Below are 19,187 nucleotides of genomic sequence, written 5' to 3' on the forward strand. Positions count from 1 at the left end.
GTGCACCCCTGGCATTGCCATGCTGCCACGCAAAGCTTCGATCGGCGTGGGTTGTGCTTCTGCTTTTCCACCCACCCACCCAGCTCCCACTGGGGATGGTTCTCTCGTTCATATATTAATAACCCCGTGCGGTTGTTGGTTGGCTGTTGTGCCCGCTTGGCCATCCGTTTTGCCCAAAGATAAGCAGAGCTTTGTGCAGTGTGCGCTTGGGGAAAAACACACACACACACACACACGCAACTCGCGTAATTTTCCTTCGCCAATTTGGGCTGAACCAAGGTTTAAGAAAAATGTCCTCGTCACTCCGATCTTTGACCCATAAAGGAGAATATTTGTAGCTCAGGGTAGAAATGAGGAGTCTTTGGTGCTCTCTGAACTCGGTTGTTTTCTTGCAGGCGTTTCATGACCCAAACTGAGTAACATCAACACTACCAGCACTGATGATGTTACCTAGTCGGATCATGAAACGTCCGAAAAGCACCGAGCTCGGAGAACCCCCAAGGAGCCCTCATTTCAATTGTGCTTGCCGATGTTGAAAGTTTCAGTTATTGGTTTCAAGGACAGATTAATCCAGAACCCCGGTTCCAAATCTGGAACCACAACTGAACCATTTCTGGGCTGGAAGGACACACAAGCACACACAGAGCTCCGACAACAAAACAACGTTTTAGCTTGTGATGTTTTAGCTTGCGGTGTTGTCCTGCCTTGCAAGGAAGAGGTTTTTTTTTTTAAGGTCTGGGGGCAAAAGGAGCTGTGAGCCTCGCAAAATAATAATAATATGAAAAAAATGCAGCGGAGAGTCCGGAGTTCAGGATCACAATTCGGGGGCGAAGGATCCATTTTAAAAGCTAATCCTCCTCGTAAATCATCAATCAAAACCATCAAGTGCCTTCCCCGGGGAAACAAACCGAGGTTCATAAGAACGCCCACACTGGGCAGGGCACTTTGTCAGCCTGGCCAGATCGTGGCTTGTTCGTTTAAAATTCTTATTTTTGGGCAGGGACGTCGATCTTGCAAAAGTAGCTGAGCTTGAGAAAGCGTGAACCGCCTGGAATTCTCCCCCACCCACGCAAAAAAAAAGTTTAGAGATTAGAACTCAGATCTTCCATTTCTGGGTCAAAGTCTTACCCCCGTGACCAAAGCCAGAAAGCTTGCCATGTGCAAAGCAGAAATAAAGTAGGATTTTGAGGGGAGGGGGGAATATATTCCCCGGTATTTCCAACTCCGTAGCAGCAAGGAAGGGGGAAAACACCAGAGTCCGTTTCAGGCCAAACAACGAACAAGCCAAAATTGGAAAACAGCCTTTTATTAAAGCAATAAAGGATATATTTTCCAGTGCAAAAAATAAAAAATAAAGCATGCTTCCTACACAAACTAGATGCCTCTGGCCGTTTCCAGCTTCCGTATCACCGGCCGGATGGAGCTCCCGTAGCCACGGATCATCCTTGCCTTGTCAGCTGAACCGATGCCAGGGGGTTGAGATACCTACCCAAAGGGGGTTTTGTGTATGTGTGTGGAGGATTTATTTTTCCTGTCTCTCGGACATCGGGTTTAAAAATGATTGGCGGTCAAAGAAATAAGGAGACCTCAGGCGTATACCAAGCGGGCCAGTGATTTTTTTTTTTATTGATAACACAGGAAAAGCTTAGGAAAACCGTGGACGCGACCCATGCAAACCGAGCGTACGGACAAACCAAACAACACGCGGAAGAGATTTTAAAAGTGGGGGTGGGAAGTGGGGAATTCAAAGGCAGCAATAGAAGGGGACGGCGGGGGGGACGAAAAGGCCTGAATTAGCATCTCTCTAGCACCCCAGGAAAGAAAAATAAAATATTTGTCAAACACACGAATCTTAAGTTTCCTGGTGTTCGGTTTACAACAAGGCAACGGACTATGTGACGGGCGTACTATAAACTTAGAAAACGTGGCGATGAAGAGTGGAAACATCGTCAGTCGTCGGCTGAAAAGCATTCAATGGCCTTGAGAGAAAACGGGGTGCTTTGTCGTCCCTCCCGTACCCCTTTAGCCTGCAGGAACTGGGTTCCCCAAAAAAATATTATTATTTTTTTAATTGGTGGACCGGTTTTTGGATTTTTTTGCGGGGGGGGGAGTGGGTTTTCAATCGCACAGATCATGCAGAGTTAACTTCAGTTCCTTAGCCAGCAGCCGGTTTTTTTCAAGCTGGCTGGAGAGACGGTCTACGGGGGCCACGCAGAAAGGAAGAAAGGAAGAGATTAGGGGAGAAAATTTGGGGAGGGAGGGGGAAGAGAATGAGAAGAGAGAAAGAGGGGAGAAAAAAAAAAGAGAAAGAAAAGGGAAGGTTAGTAGCCCCAGAGAGAAGTGCCCCTCCCCCACTGAGGCATGCTACAATTTCAAATAAATCAGGATTCGGAGTCCTTTTCCCTCCCCACCCCCCAAGGGTGGCTGGAGAGGACCAGGAAATAAATATATATATATATATTTATATATATCCCAGGCAGTTGCTATCACATCGAACTATTCTGTATCAAATTTGTACTTGCTGATAAAGAAATAAAGGGAGACTAGTATAGATCTATTTCAAGCTATTTAGCTCTCATCAGCTAGCCATACCCTTAACTCGGATACAACTGCCTAATATGCAGGCAGCCCAAGTTCGAATCCGAATTAAAGCAAGAGGCTAAAAAAGTGGGAGTTCTAGCTGGGTGACTTTGGGCCAATTAGCAGGAGACGGTGAGTTCTAGTCCCGCCTTAGGCATGAAATCCACTGGGTGACTTTGGGCCAATTAGCAGGAGACAGTGAGTTCTAGTCCTGCCTTAGACATGAAAGCCGGCTGAGTGATTATGGGCCAATCAACAGGAGACAGGAAGTTCTAGTCCCGTTTTAGCTATGGAAGCCAATTGGGTGACTTCGGGCCAATCCCTCCCTCTCACCCCAACCCACCTCAAAAGGTTGTCGTCGTGGGTTTAAAAAAGAGGAGGTGTCTTTGGTAGGTTCGCTGCCTGGAGTTATTTGTAAAAAATTATAAGTGGGATGCAAATAAATAGAATGGAAAAGAGGGTTTAACCAGGGAAAGTTTGGGAAGAATTGATTTAATGTTTTCCTGGAAGGAGCCAGCCCTGAACTTGCGACTTTTTTCCAAAATGCCGTGGGAGGCCATACCCCCACCCCCTCTGCAATTGCATCGTTGGTCTGAATGACGTCCTACCCCGCCGAGAAGGGGCACCAAGCTTCTCCGGAACCCCTTAAATTTCACTCCCCCTTCTCCACCCCATCCGAATGGGAAAGACGAACGGCTTATCTGAAGCCAAGTCATCACTCAAGGCGTGCCACGTTTGGTGGCCCAAAGTTTCCATTCCTGAACGTGGTTTTTCTAGCGTTCCCCTTTCCTCGGCTTCCCTTTAAGTGGGCCGATCCCAAAAGTCACAGCAGCCTTAGAAAACGGGACTTACGACCGGTCCTTGCACTTATGACCATCGTGCCATCCAGTCACCTGATCAAAAATTCGTGTGTTTTGATAACCGGTATGTCCAGGCAGTTCTCGACTTACAAAGTCGACGTAACTCCGAAGTTACGATGGCACTTTAAAAAAAAGCGACTTAGGGTCGTGTTTTTTTCCCCCACATTTAAAGACCGTTGCACCTTCACTGCGGTCAGGTTCGATCAAAACTCAAGACTCGCTTGGCGACCAACTCATATTTATGACAGTTGCCATATATCGCGTGATGCCCGTTTGCAACCTTTTGACAACGGGGAAGCCAAATTCACTTAATAACCGTGAAGAACTATAGAGTGATTCGTTTAACAACCGTGGCCAGAAAGGTCTTATAACAGAGCAAAATTCATTTAACAAGCGTCTGGCTTAGTTAGCAATGGAAATTTGGGGGCTCCGTTGTGGGTCGTAAGTAGAGGACTACCTGTATCGTAGAACGGGACCCCCAAAAGTGGGCCTTTTATGTTGGGGTCCCCGTCTTACAGTTGGCAGGTCCCACGCTCCCCAAAAGCTGGATGATTTGATTTTGAGATACTTCTCTAAGTATTAAAAACTCATTTTTTCAGACCAAAGTTTGCTCTTTTGAGCGTTGGCGGAGCCCCCCCCCCAAACACGGTGTTTATTAGCATTACCCCAGGGGTGTGAAGGTTTCCCCTTACTGGCTTTTAATACCAATTGTAGTTTTTATTCTGGTTAGCATCCGTAGAAAATATGCAATCCACAAGCAAACCATGGCAGCAGCGAAAGGGAATTAAGATGACCGGTGGCGTCAAAACCTTTTGAAACGATTCCGCCCGTCACCTCTTTTAAAAATTTTGGGGCGTCAAATGGAAACGTTTTTGAAATTTTGGAGAGCTTGGAGAAGTGTATGTGTGTGTCACAAAACTCAAAATGGTACAGATAGTCCTTCATTTACGACATGAATTGAGCCCGCAGCTATGGTCGTAAGCGACTGAAGGTATTACGGGACCGGATTCAAAGGTACGGCCGTTTTTGTTTCAGTCGTTAAGTGAATGCTGTGCTCGTTAAGCAAAGGCAGCCGTCGCTAAGGGAAGGTGTTTTCTCTCATGGGGGTTTGGATACCAAAACCTGGAAATAAATGCCGGAAACGGGGTCGAAAAAAAACTTCCCAACTGCAGTCATGTGACCGCAGGGTTTGCAGCGATTGTTAACGCCAACAATGGGTCGTTAAGTGGCTCTGTCGTAACTTTGGACAGTCGTAAATTGAGGAATTCCTGTAAACCCACAGCAGCTCTCCCCATCTAACCAGGAAATGGAGGTTTGAAGACACAAATGATACACAAGCCAACATTAGTGCATTTTGCTTATTTTCCAGTGACAGCGATACAACAATGTTGTGTCCCAGGCGCTACACAGCCGCAACGGTTCTGAGCCGGGCCCCAATCCGGCGTCGCTCGTCTCTTCCTGCAGCAAGCGAGTGAGCAGAGGGAAGGGGGGGGGTCCCTGCAGAGAAGAAACAGCCCCCCCACCTCCGAGTAAAGCCACCCAAGAAAAAGTCCACTAAGGCCACAGATCACAAAGGTGCTTGTGTTTCGGAGAGGCGTGCAAGACCGGACATCCGTCCACCCCGCCAGACGGAGGACACTCGTGCAAAGGATGAGCCTTTTCACCCTCCGGAATGGGGTGCATGTGTGATTTGGAGAGCGTGGTGGTGGTGGTGGGGAAGAGGCTGGACTAGGAAGGGAGGGAGGGAGGGAGGGAGGGAGGGAGGAAGGAAGGAAGGAAGGAAGGAAGGAAGGAAGGAAGGAAGGAAGGAAGGAAGGAAGGAAGATGGTTAGATAAGATAAATAGGTAGATGGGGAGGGAGGGAGGGAAGGAAGGAAGATGGTTACATAAGATAAATAGGTAGATGGGAAGGAGGGAGGGAAGGAACGAAAAAAGGAAGACTAGTTAGATAAATAGGTGGATGGGAAGGAAGGAAGGAAGGAAGGAAGGAAGGAAGGAAGGAAGGAAGGAAGGAAGGAGGTTAGATAAGATAAATAGGTGGATGGGGAGGCAGGGAGGGAGGAAGGAAGGAAGGAAAGAAGGAAGGAAGGAAGATGGTTACATAAGATAAATAGGTAGATGGGAAGGAGGGAGGGAGGGAAGGAAGGAAAGGAGGAGGGAAGGAACAAAAAAAGGAAGGAAGGAAGGAAGGAAGAAGACTAGTTAGATAAATAGGTGGATGGGAATGAGGGAAGGAAGGAAGGAAGGAAGGAAGGACAGAAGGAAGGAAGATGGTTACATAAGATAAATAGGTAGATGGGAAGGAGGGAGGGAAGGAAGGAAAGAAGGAGGGAAGGAACGAAAGAAGGAAGGAAGGAAGGGAGGAAGGAAGGAAGGAAGGAAGAAGACTAGTTAGATAAATAGGTGGATGGGAAGGAAGGAGGAAGATGTTTAGATAAGATAGATAGATGGGCAGGGAGGGAGGGAGGGAAGGAAGAAAAAAAGGAAGGAAGGAAGGAGACTAGATAGATAAATAGGTAGATGGGGAGGGAGGGAAGGAAGGAAGGAAGGAAGGAAGATGGTTACATAAGATAAATAGGTAGATGGGAAGGAAGGAGGGAGGGTGGGAAGGAAGGAAGGAAGGAAAAAAGGAAGGAAAGAAGGAAGGAAGACAGGGAGCCGGATGAAGGTTTTTTGTTTTAATAAAAGTCAGACTTCGAAAGCTGCAGGCTGAGCTGCTAAGTGGAGCTTTGGAATCACCAGTTTTATCTGTTTGCAAGAGACAGAGAGAGAGAGAAGGAAGGTTTTAGCTCTTAGGGAATGGGGTGTGTGTGTTTGTGTGTGTTGGGGCAGCAAGCAAGGGACGAGGCGAGCAGGAAAAAGGACACAACCCTCGTGCTGCGACAACGGACGGGTGCAGTTAAGAGAAGCCAAGGGTCCAAGGAGGAGCCAAAATCACACCACCATGCCAACAACAACTCGGTTTTCACAAGGACGCCAAAGAGTTGTTGAGAAGGATTAGACTGGAGCGAGCATCACAACTGACCAGCACCCACAACTTCAACAAAGCGACAACACCCCACCGGGATCAAGGGGATCTCCTGAGACGACAACTCGGTAAACCAGATTAAAATTAACAGCCGATTTGCCCGAACCGGTCAGAACCAGCTAAATCCCACTTCTGGTGTTGCTGAAGGCTGGCGTGTCATCGTCCCCCCTAAAATGTTGCGTGTTGCCTTTGACATGCACGTCGTAAGATCATCGTAGAACAACATCCTAATTCGATCGGACTGGGGGGGGAGAGGGGGAGTCCCCAATTTGCTCGGCGCATACTCCGTGGTGGCCGGTGGGCAGCATCCAAGCTTCAAACAGTGTCGGTGAGACAGCCACAGGCGTGCGGCTTTTATCGTAAGAGGTTAATATCTCCCCCAAAGCTGAGGGTCAAAGGACAGTCATGCGCCCCCAAAATAGAAGGGGTGACCCTTTCAACGGGCCCGGGAATCGTGCACGAGACAGCAAGTTAAATAGTAGAAAGTCACTCAAGGCACCACGAGCATCGCTTAACCCCAAAACCCTGCGCCCCCCCTCCCCCGCCTTCCCACACCCCGACACACACACACACACAGCATGCCAACACAAGGCCAACACACTGCAAACGTCGATATTTACATGGAAGTCATATCATTGAGGGCATGGTCCAGTTCCTCGCTTATGGCTTTGTATTTCAATTTCTGAGAATAGAGCTCATCTAAAACAGATTGGAGGGAAGGGGTGGGGGAGATCATCAGAAGGGAGAACAGAGTGGGGAGGGGGCATCGGGAGGGTCAAACCAGGTTTTTCCTCGAGAGAGAGAGAGAGAAGCTAGAAGGGTAACCCGCGATCCAAACCTTACTACGGTTTTCTAGGATTCGAGGAGAAAGAAAGAAAGAAAGAAAGAAAGAAAGAAGAAAGGAAAGAAAGAAAGAAAGAAAGAAAGAAAGAAAGAAAGAAAGAAAGAAAGAAAGAAAAGGCAGGCAGGCAGAGAGAGAGAGAGAGAGAGGGAGAAAGAAAGAAAGAAAGAAAGAAAGAAAGAAAGAAAGAAAGAAAGAAAGAAAGAAAGAAAGAAAGAAAAGGCAGGCAGGCAGAGAGAGAGAGAGAGAGAGGGAGAAAGAAAGAAAGAAAGAAAGAAAGAAAGAAAGAAAGAAAGAAAGGCACAGAGAGAAAGAAAGAAAGAAAGAAAGAAAGAAAGAAAGAAAGAAAGAAAGAAAGAAAGAAAGAAAGAAAGAACCTTTGTAGATTTCTTCAAAAGCTAAGGCTGCGGTGCAAATATTGTATAGTGCAATATTAATGCAATATCGGTTTTTCAATTCAATTGTATAGAATGAAGGATGTGTGTTTGTGTTTTATTTTTATAATAATAACGTATGCCAAAGATGGCATTTAATTTCGTTGTACGAGGTGCAATGACAGTAAAGTAAAAGTAAAGTAAAAAGTAAAAAGTAAAATAAAGGTTTTTTAAAAAATCTATTTTATCTCCATGAAAATTAAAGAGGGAATCAGGTCCCGTGTCCAGAAAGAAAATAAAAATAAGAACTTAAAACCGAGCTGTGGGTCTCGCTCAGTTATTTTGTGCTGGAAAACACACAGCAGATAGAATTATTTTCCCCTTTCTTTTCAAGATTTCGCCCTGCCCCATTTCATTTGAATTTCGTAGGGGGAAAACAATGCTGCTTTGTGTGGGCCCAGAATGGCTGGAGAAAACAATTTTGAGCTCAGGGATGAGCCGTTTACAACTTTTACATATATCCCATTGAGTTTATTACAGTCATAGACCAGAAGAAATAAAAACACTCGGTATAAATGTACAATTAAAAATTCTTGTATAAAATAATAAATAACAACTAAAATCTACGATAAAATCCAGTCTTCTCGATTATACATGGTCGAACTATCCTAAAATTCCAATCCATAAAATGTGTGGCCCGTTGTCGGTTTAATACTAAAAGGGAAAGGACTTTTACACATAAAAACGTACATATCAGATCAGGAACCCATCACGTTCCAGAGTCTGCAATTTGCAAAAAATATTGGGGGGGGAGAGACGTCGATTTGCATATTTTTCAGGAGAAAAACAATTAGCTATATAATCCCTAATGCACCGAGACGTGATTGGAACGAAATCTCAGGAGAGAAACAGAGAAATCAAATGTGTAACGAATTAAAAATATCCAGAAACTGCAGGAATCTAATCTTGGCGTCCTTTCCCAATAAATCTGGTTAAAGAAAACTACGAGAATCTTGCTTGGCTGTAAGCAGCTGGCTGAAGGTTTGAGCGTCCTCCCCCCTATCTTAACATCTGGGTCCAACCCAGAGAGCTCGCATATCCTTTCGCCTGTGGTGTCGTGCACATTGATCTGGATCAGACGTGGGAAAGCTGCTGTTATCCAGATGTTCTGATATTAACCGTTTCCGGCAGCTTCAAGGCGATAGATATTGAAAGTTGAGGCTTGAAAATATCGGGAGAATTATCCGTTCCTCAGCTTTGTTCTAAATTCTAGTGGTAATGTATGGTTTTCATGAAGCCCTGTATCCCGAAGGTGGGGTCTTTTTTCCTTGAAGAGGTTTCGCCTCTCATCCAAGAAGCTTCTTCGGTTCTGACTGAAAGTTGGAAGATGGATAGGGATTTGGTCCTTAGCACTCTTGCTGAGAGCCGTTGAAGTCACTTGGAGGTTTTTATCTGTGGTCTCCAAATGGCCTCAGCGGGAGTCCTAACGACCAGATGACTGCAAAGAAGCACAAATCCTTCCATCAGAACTGAAGGAAGCTTCTTGGATGAGAAGCGAAACCTCCTCAAGGAAAAACAAAACTCCAGTCGCCTTTGGAAAAAACACCTTGGGGAAAACCGTGACTTGGATGACTGAGAAATCTCCACAGACGTAGTCAAGAGTCGCTTCTCGGGTGAAACCTACCTTCCAAGTCATCGATGGTCTTCTCCAATTTGGCTACCGATCTCTCGGCAAACTCGGCCCGGGTCTCTGCCTGTGGAAGGCAGGAGAAATACGAATCAGACGACGTTCCTGGCTTGAATTATGGGACAGTTTCAAACCAAGGCAGGTAGAATAACAAGACTTGGAAGGGACTTTGGAGGTCCTCTGTGTATAGTTATCAACCTTGTTAACCGTCAAGACTCTTTCCCCCGTTATGTATCCTAAATGGTGTATAATTTATGTATGTATGTATGATGAATGTATATCGTCATCATTTTAGCCATTGTTTATCCACTGCAGGATGAAGGCCTCTTCTACACGTTTCCAACTCATATGTGTGTGTCAGAGGTGGTATTCAGCCGGTTCGCACCGGTTCACACGAACCGCTGGCGGAAATTTGGCCAAGGATGCCGAACCGGTAGTGATGGCCGGCTGGTCACACCTCTTCACCAGTCCCCCGATTGCCGATTGCTCGTCCCGCCTGCCATGTTCTTCACGCACGCGCATCCCATTGCCTTGCAAGTCCAATGGGATGCGCGTGCGCGAAGAACATGGAGGCAACGGCAGCTGCTTTTTCCGCGACCTCCGGTACTTTTCAGCGGCCAGCCGTGGCCTCTTCGCCAGCCGCTTTTCAGCAGCGGCGGCTGGCCGCAGGCTACCGAAAACTCCAGCAAGCTTGCCTTCCAGACTCTGGACCAGCTGCCGCGGAAGGTAAGCAGCCCAAACAAAGTTCAGAGGAGGAAGTTCGGGGAGGAAGCGGGGCTACGGCCGGGGCTACCAAAGGAGGGGAAACGGGGGTGACTGGTGGGGGTAGATGGAAATTCCAAACATTATCCTACCTTTTCCTGTGGGCATGGCTAGGTGGGGGTCATGTGATTGGGTGGGCATGAGTGATGTCAAGTTGGCCACGCCCACTCAGTCACATGCCCCCCCACCTAGCCACACCCACCGAACCGGTAGCGAAAATTTTTGAAACCCACCACCGATGTGTGTGCGTGTGTGTATAATTTCATTTAAAATTGACAGTAAAGGTTATCTCATCTCATTATCTATCCCGTTCCAGGCATACGGTTGTCCAATCTCTTCTTCAGAAACCTCCAGTGATGGAGCAGCCACAACTTCTAGTGGCAAGCCGTTCCACTGGTTAATGGTTCTTACAGTCAGGAAATTTCTCCTTAGTTCTAGGTTGGTTCTCACCCGGCCTCCTACACCACTCACCTCTTTGAGTTTGTCAGTCAAAATCTTGATCTCCTCTTCATATTTGTCCTCTTTTTGAGAGTACTGGAGGAGGAGAAAAAAAGACACGCTCAAGAATCCAACTGTAACTGAGCGTGCGACCCTGAGTACATCATCCCCCAAAGTCAGGTCCCTGCTCGAGGTAGAGACTCCCACCCAGCTAATTTTGGGGTTTTATCCTATGCCTTTCAGATTGAAATATGGAAATTTCAGATGCTCTCTCAGCCCCCCAATATGGGAAGCCGGATCCCCTTAATGTCGTTCCATTGGTGTGTTTCATTTAAACAACCGCACCCAAAAAAAAAATAAATAAATCGTAAAATTAGGTGCAACTTTATCCACATAAATTGGGGTCATAACTACAGGACTACCTGTAACTCCGATAAACATTGTCCTATAGTACTTCAAAAGAAAAACAAAAAAGACAGATGCTTAGGAATGTTAGTTATATAGTTTTATCTTCTTAATATTGTAAGCTGTTCAGAGTTACCCTGTGGTAAGATAGATAGATAGATAGATAGATAGATAGATAGATAGATAGATAGATAGATAGATGGATGGATGGATAGATAGATAATAGATGGATAGATATGAGAGTAGATGGATGAGTGGGTGGATGAATGATAGACGATAGATAGATAGATAGATAGATAGATAGATAGATAGATAGGAGAGTAGATGGATGGATGGATGGATGGATGGATGGATGGATGGATGGATGGATGGATATGAGAGTAGATAGATGGATGATGGATGGATGGATAGATGAGTGGATGGATAGATGGATGGTAGATAGATATATAGATAGATAATAGATGGATGGATGGGTTGGTGGGTGGATGGATGGATGGATGGATGGATGCAGGAAAGAACAGACATAGATATATAATAGATAGGAATGATAGAATAGATAGATATAGATAGATGAATAGATAGATAGATGAAAGGAGAGAGAGAGAGAGAGAGAGAGAGAGAGAGAGAGAAAATAAAATAAAATATAAAATAGCTATGTAGAGTTAGAATGATGACAGCCAAAATATAGATTACGCAATTAACCAACTGACCTCCCGGTTATTTTCTCAGCAGACCCAAGAAACCCATCCCCCCCTGCCCCCCCCAAAAGGCCGCAGAGGGATTTTGTGATTCCATTTCTAATCATCACCATCATCGATTTTCATATCTCAGCAGGAGGGGGAAAGGACCGCCCTACCTTCTCTGCCTGAGCCTCAAGCGATTTGAGATTGTTGGTAACGTTCTTCAGCTCGTCTTCCAATTCTGAACATTTACTGCGCGTGTCGGGGAAGGCGGAAAAAGAAAGAAAGGATGGGGGGAAGGGGAGGGGAGAAAAAAAGAAAGAAAGAAAAGGACAGGGTGGGAAGGATGGCGAGAGGAGACAGAAAGAAAGAGAAGTGAATCTTTGAGCTGGGAAGTGAGGGTCGGGTGTGATGTGAGGACACAGATGTGAGGACAATCAACCCATAGAACAGAAGTTGTCAGAAATGGTGTAGGATCTCCTGCTTGATGGGGTTAGACTAGATGACCTCAAAGGGCCCTTCCGACTCTGTTAAATGTGAAAACCTAGTGCTATTATTATTATTATCTTTATTTATTAAATAGTAATTTTTCAACTGAGTGTCTATTCGAAGGGTACAGGTTTTCGTTCCCCGGGGAATATTATAACAATCTCTTATCATATTGCCATATAATATTCTATATTATGCAAGCCTCTTCCCTCGCGAAACTCCAAATAAAACGAGTTTGCTTGGAGCGCTGTTCGCTTTAAACCAACCGCGACCTTCGTTTCACGACTGCTGGGAAAAAGCCACACCGGAGTCTGGATTTACAGCCCTTAATTCTGGCCTTAATTACTGTCGTAAATCGAGAACTATTTGTAAAATCCTATTGTGGGGAAGAGACATCTGATTCCCACTCCCTTCTCCCTGGTCCTTCCCTTCTTTTGCGGTTCTTTTAAGGCTAAAATTAGGACTTCCTGCTTGGAGCTGCAAAATAAAATAAAATAAAATAAAAATTGCTATCGCTTTCCAGCAGCTTCTGCAGATGCCAGGATGCCAGCTTTAGGATAGCCAAAGGCCCAAATGGTAGCTAAAGATAAATGTGTATACATCCGAATTAGACTGTGTTGTTTCTCTGTGTCGTATAATATCTGTGGGTAGATACATAATTCTGTATTTATTTATCTTGCCGTGTCCATGTGGTGTAAAATCGGAGGTGGTGACCCCTTTAAGAGCTGTAGGCAACGAAATTTCATTTTTAATCTGTGCCATTGTGCATTTAGTACCGTATTTCCCCCCCAAAATAAGATCTAACCAGAAAATAAGCCCTAATGCGTCTTTTGGAGCAAAAATTAATATAAGACTCGGTCTTATTTTCCAGGGAAACATGGTAATTCTATTCTATTCTATTCTATTCTATTCTATTCTATTCTATTCTATTCTATTCTATTCTATTCTATTCTATTCTATTCTATTCTATTCTACTTTACTCTACTCTATTTTCTTTTTTCTCTATTCTCTATTTTCTCTATTCTACTCTACTTTCTCTTCTCTTCTCTTCTCCTCTCCTCCTTTCATTCTATTCTACTCTATTCTCTATTTCTATTCTCCTACTCTACTCTACTCTAATTCTATTTCTATTCTCTATATTCTCTATTTATTCTCTATTTTCTCTATTCTACTCTCCTCTCCTCCCCTCCTCTCCCTCTCATTCTATTCTACTCTATTCTACTTCTATTCTATTCTATTCTCTAAATTCTCTATTCTCTTTTCTCTATTCTACTTTCTTCTCTTCTCTTCTCTCCTCTCCTCTCATTCTATTCTACTCTATTCTCTATTCTTCTACTCTACTCTACTTATTCTATTCTATTCTATTCTATTCTATTCTATTCTATTCTATTATTCTATTCTTATTCTATTCTACTCTCTATTTTCTATTCTCCTATTCTACTCTACTCTAATTCTTTTCTCTCTTCTCCTATTCTACTCTACTCTACTCTACTCTACTTCTATTTTTTTCTACTCTATTCTCTATTCTCCTCTCCTCTCCTCTTCCCTTCCTTTCTCTTCCCTCTATCCCCTATCCTATCCTATATGGGGGCACCGGTACCAGAAGGCCCAGGCGCACAGCTTACAAGCTGCGAGGATGGCCGCCAAAGTGCCCGTTCGTGCCAGAATCTGGTGAGAGTTTGCCTGGCTAAAACCAGCAGCCACAGCGGCTGTCTGTTTGAAAGAAAGCAAAAATGTTTTGTTTTTTTTCTTCCAAAAAATAAAAAAAGGAAGGAACGGGGGAAAAAGCGGCTCAGAGAAGGCAAGGCCAGGGAAAGCAGAGCCCGTCAAGCATCGAAGGCAGCAAGGAGAAGGAGAAAAGGAGGGACGTGCACGGGAGGAGCAGAGGGAGAAAAATGAGAATTTAGGAGCCTCGGCGCGCAAGGGAGGCGAGCCAGCGAGAGAGAGAGAGAGGGAGAGAGAGAATTAGTACCTTTTCTTCAGCCTGAGAAAGGAATTTCAAGTTTTGGTCCATCAGACGGTTCTGCTCATTCGTTTCTCGTAAACGGCTGGTTTAGGGACGGCCACGGGTTCGAGGGGGGAAGGAGGGGCCGGAAAGGAGCAGCGGCGGCGGCGGCAACAACAACGGAAAAAGAGGCAAAGCAGCCGTAAAAGGAAGGGACGGACGGACGGACGAGGAAGAAAGGCAAGGGGGGAAAAAAAAGGAAAAATAAAAATTGGTCACAACACATGCATGGCGGGAGGGAGAGGATTTTCAAGGGGGGGGGAGAGTGGGCTGTTTGGGGGGGGAAGTGCGTGCCACAGGGGTGGGGTGGGTAGGGGGTGGAGGTAGGGGGTGCATTACACGAGGCCGGGAAGCTTGACGGGGGGATAAATGAAAGCAGGTTTGCTTGTGTGGAAGGTGATTCAACGCAGCCCGTGTTGGCGCTCCCATCGTCCAGGCCGATTCAGACATGCAACCGGTGGTCTGGGGCAGGATTGGGGGGGGGGGTGTCTCCAAACTTACTTACTTATTTCCCTTCCATCTCTTTCTCCTGCCCCTTCCTTCCTTCCTCTCTCCCTCCCTCCCATCCATCTCTTCCTTCATGGCCCTTCCTTCCTTCCTTTCTCTTCCTCCTGCCCCTTCCATCCATCCATCCATCCATCCATCCATTTATCCATCCATCCATCTCTTTCTCCTGGCCCTTCCTTCCTTTCTCTTCCTCCTGCCCCTTCCTTCCTTCCATCCATCTCTTTCTTCTGGCCCTTCCTTCCATTCTCTTCCTCTTCCACCTGCCCCTTCCTTCCTTCCTTCCTTCCTTCCATCCATCTATCCATCCATCCATCTTTTCCTCCTGCCCCTTCCTTCCTCTTCCTCCTGCCCCTCCCTTCCTTCCATCTCTTTCTCCTGGCCCTCTCTCCCTCCCTCCCATCCATCCATCCATCCATCCATCTCTTCCTTCATGGCCCTTCCTTCCTTTCTCTTCCTCTTCCTCCTACCCCTTCCTTCCTTCCTTCCATCCATCTATCCATCTCTTTCTCCTGCTCCTTCCTTCCTTACATCCATCCATCCATCCATCCATCCATCCATCCATCCATCCATCCCTCTCTTCCTTCCTGGCCCTTCCTTCCTTCCTCTTCCTCTTCCTCCTGCCCCTTCCATCCATCCATCTATCCATCTCTTTCTCCTGCCCTTTCCTTCCTTCCTTCCTCCCTTCTCTTCCTCCTGCCACTTCCTATCCTACACACCCATTGCCGGTGGATCCATCGTCCCCGGCTTTGCCGGCTCAGATATTCTGGGAGTGGAAGTCCACAAGCCTTAAAAGTTGCCAAGGTTGGAGACCCCTGCTCCAAGAGCTGGGGACAAAGTGCCCGGGAGGAGTGAGGGGCCCGCCATGTTGGGATGACCAAGGCACTGGGGTTGTAGGCTTTGAAGAGGGACGTCCGGCGGTCAGCCCACATGTTGTCCTTCCGAGAAAAGGCCGAGACCGAAGAGGAAGGAGCGACGTCCAACTCTCTCCCCTTCCACCGTCGGCCCCACAGCTTCAGGCCTCGTCTAACCGGGAAGTGGGGGGCAGGTGGGGGGGGCAGAGACAAGCCACTGGTGTTAGCAACACATGCGGGGCAGGGCAGAAGGGAGGGTGTGTATCATGCGAAAGGAGCTGGCGAGAGGACAAACACTCACGATTCGGCCAGCTCGGCTCTCTCCTCGGTCCGTTCCAGATCTCCTTCAATGATCACCAGCTTACGAGCAACCTAGGAGGAAGAGGAGGGGGTGGCAGAGAGGGTGAGAAGGGAAAAGAGGGGGGCGGGCTTGGTTTGGGGGGGTTAAGGCGCCAAGGCTAGAAACCAGGAGACAGGGAGTTCTAGTCCCGCCTTAAGTAGGAAAGCCAACTGGGTGACTTTGGGCCAATCACCAGGAGACAGGGAGTTCTAGTCCCACCTTAAGTAAGAAAACCAACTGGGTGGTTTTGGGCCAATCACCAGGAGACGCGGAATTCTAGTCTTGCCTTAACCATGAAAGTCAGCTGGTTGATTCTGGGCCAATCACCAGGAGACGGTGAGTTCTAGTCCCACCTTTGGCATGAAAGCCGGCTGGGTGACTTTGAGCCAATCACCAGGAGATGGGGAGTTCTAGTCCCACCTTTGGCATGAAAGGCGGCTGGGTGACTTTGAGCCAATCACCAGGAGACAGTGAGTTCTAGTCCCACCTTTGGCATGAAAGCCGGCTGGGTGACTTTGAGCCAATCACCAGGAGATGGGGAGTTCTAGTCCCACCTTTGGCATGAAAGCCGGCTGGGTGACTTTGAGCCAATCACCAGGAGATGGGGAGTTCTAGTCCCACCTTTGGCATGAAAGGCGGCTGGGTGACTTTGAGCCAATCACCAGGAGACAGTGAGTTCTAGTCCCACCTTTGGCATGAAAGCCGGCTGGGTGACTTTGAGCCAATCACCAGGAGACGGTGAGTTCTAGTCCCACCTTTGGCATGAAAGCCGGCTGGGTGACTTTGAGCCAATCACCAGGAGACGGTGAGTTCTAGTCCCACCTTTGGCATGAAAGCCGGCTGGGTGACTTTGAGCCAATCACCAGGAGACAGTGAGTTCTAGTCCCACCTTTGGCATGAAAGCCGGCTGGGTGACTTTGAGCCAATCACCAGGAGACTGGGAGTTCTAGTCCCACCTTAGGCACGAAAGGCGGCTGGGTGACCTTGGATCAATCACCAGGTGGCAGTGAGTTCTAGTCTCGCCTTAGGCACGAAAGCCAGCTGGGGAACTTCGGGGCAGCCTCTCTCACCCAATACCAGAGAAGGACTCCCAAGCTGCAGCCCGTCCCTTAAAATGAAAGGCTCTAGTCCCTCGCGATGCCGAAAGGAAGGCTGCGTGGAAGAGGTTCTGCTTATATACACCGAGAAACTACAGATTTTTACAGACTTGGGGTCAAAATTCTCTCTGAAAAGTCATCTTTTTTCCCCCTCCTCAAAATCCCAGGTGATCGAGGGAGATTCCTGCTGCCAGAGCGGAGGGCCACCCACCTCCTCGTACTTCCGGTCGGCCTCCTCGGCAATGTGCTTGGCCTCCTTCAGCTGGATCTCCTGCAGCTCCATCTTCTCCTCATCCTTCAGGGCTCTGTTTTCAATGACTTTCATGCCCCTGTCGGGAACGAACCAACGAATGAATGAATGAGGAAGGAAGGAAGGGACAGGGGAAGGAATAAAGGAGGAAGGGAGGGATGGAGGGAAGGAAGGATGGAAGGAAAGAAAGAAAGGAGGGAGGGACAGGGGAATAAAGGAGGGAGGGGGGAGGGAATACAGGCAAAGGGAGAAAGGAAGGAAGGAAGGAAAGAAGGAAGAGATGGGAAGAAGGAATAGACGGGAAGGGAGAAAGGAAGGATAAAAAGAAAGAAGGGAGGGAGGGAAGGACAGGAGAAGGAATAAAGGAGGGAGGAAAGGAAGGCAGGGAGGGAGGGAGGGACAGGGGAAGGGAAAAGGATGGAAGGAAAGAAGGGAGGGAGGGACAGGGGAAGGAATAAAGGAAGGAGGAGGAAAGGAAGGAAGGAATAGACAGGCGAAGGGAGAAAGGAAGCGAAGGAAAGGAGGAAGAGACGGGAAGAGAAGGAAGGAAGGAAGGAGGGAAGAAAAGAAGGAATAGACAGGGGAATGGAGAAAGGAAAGAAGGGAGGGAAGGAATAAAGGAGGGAAGGAATAGACAGGCGAAGGGAGAGAGGGGAGGAAAGAAGGAAGGAAGAGACGGGACAGTCAGCTGATATACTTGCTTTACGACCCTCCCGACTTACGACCCAGCCCTATGACGGTCATAAGTCAAGGACGGAGCCATTCAGAAGCCCCTCACCCACCTCTCGCTCTCATCGGCGGCCTTCTCGGCTTCCTCCAGCTTCTGCAAGGCCGTGGCCAGGCGCTCCTGAGCCCGGTCCAGCTCCTCCTCCACCAGCTGGATGCGCCGGTTCAAGGACGCAACCTCGGCTTCAGCCTGGGGGGGGGGGGAGGGAGGAAGAGAGACAGACCATACATTAAGCCCCCCCCAACCAGAGCAAATTCCCTCTTCCAGGGGCCACATCCGGCCCTTGCGCTGTCCCTCTCCATCCGGCCTCTTTGTATTGCTTTCCCAGGGAGTCCTCGACTTACGTCCACCGCTGAGCCCAACGTTTCTGTTGCTAAGCGAGACAGTTGTTAAGTGAGTTTTGCCCCAACTTTCCGTGCCTCCTCCCTTCCTTCCATCCATTTCTCCTCTTTTTCTTCCACTCCCTTCCTTCCCTTCGTCCCCCTTCCTTCCATTCATCCATCTATCTCCTCCTCCCTCCCTTCTTTTCTCTTATCCTTCCTTCCCCCTCCAATCTTCCGTCCTTCTCTCCCTCCCTCCCATTTTTCGTTCCATCCATTTCCTCCTCCTCCCTTCTTTTCTCGTTCTTCCTTCCCCCTCCAATTGTCTTTCCTTCCTTCCCTTCTTCCTCCTCTCCCTTCATTCTTCCATCTCCTCCTCCCTCCCTCCCTTCTCTTATCCTTCCTTCTCCCTCCAATCTTCTTTCCTTCTCTCCCTCCCTCCCATTTTTCCTTCCTTCTCCTCCCCCTTCCTTCCTTCCATCCATCCATTTCCTCCTCCTCCCTTTTCTCTTATCCTTCCTTGCCCCTTTCTTCCTCTTCTTCCTTCCCTTCCTTCTTTCCATCTCCTCCTTTCTCTTTTCCTTCCTTCCCTCTCCAATCTTCCTTCCTTCCTTCCATCTACCCATCTCTTCCTCCTCCCTCCCTCCCTCCCTTCCTTTCTCTTAGGCTTCCTTCCCTCTCTTCTTCCTCCCCCTTCCTTCCTTCCCCCTTCCCTCCCCTCCTCCTCCTCCCCCAGAGCTGTGGGCACCATCGGGGCCACCATCTGCTGCCAAGCTTAATCCCGAGCAATCTTCGTATGGTTTTAGCACATGGGCTTTTCCTGGCCGGAGCGTCCCGGGCTGAGCTTGGAGAGGTCTCAGCCTCAGATCTGCGCCACCCTTGACCCCCGGGGCAGATTTGAAGGAAGCGCCACCTTAGCCAGCTGGTGGACAGGAGAAGAGAGTGG

The 19,187-nt window shown here is 47.7% G+C and overlaps 1 protein-coding gene across 19 annotated transcripts in view; it reads right to left on the minus strand.

The window, feature by feature from the left end:
* Positions 1-19,187, minus strand: part of TPM3 (tropomyosin 3) — a 41,877-nt gene that overhangs the window by 1,626 nt on the left and 21,064 nt on the right. For 2 of the 19 annotated variants that reach the window (XM_060692487.2, XM_060692499.2), the window contains 8 exons: positions 17,977-18,110; positions 17,156-17,273; positions 15,809-15,879; positions 14,117-14,192; positions 10,604-10,666; positions 9,368-9,437; positions 7,089-7,167; positions 6,104-6,188 (listed from right to left, as the gene is read on the minus strand). In XM_060692487.2, the coding sequence (XP_060548470.1) occupies positions 6,185-6,188; positions 7,089-7,167; positions 9,368-9,437; positions 10,604-10,666; positions 14,117-14,192; positions 15,809-15,879; positions 17,156-17,273; positions 17,977-18,110 (615 nt within the window). In that variant the 3' untranslated portion in view covers positions 6,104-6,184. Of the gene's footprint in view, positions 1-1,599; positions 2,199-6,103; positions 6,189-7,084; positions 7,168-9,367; positions 9,438-10,603; positions 10,667-11,831; positions 11,908-14,116; positions 14,193-15,808; positions 15,880-17,155; positions 17,274-17,976; positions 18,111-19,187 lie in introns of those variants that run through there. The other 17 variants (XM_087881339.1, XM_087881344.1, XM_087881336.1 and 14 more) reach the window with 9 other exon arrangements.

The sequence above is a fragment of the Pantherophis guttatus genome, chromosome 18, assembly GCF_059756535.1.
Source record: "Pantherophis guttatus breed Tessera chromosome 18, ASM5975653v1, whole genome shotgun sequence".
Lineage (NCBI taxonomy): Eukaryota > Metazoa > Chordata > Lepidosauria > Squamata > Colubridae > Pantherophis > Pantherophis guttatus.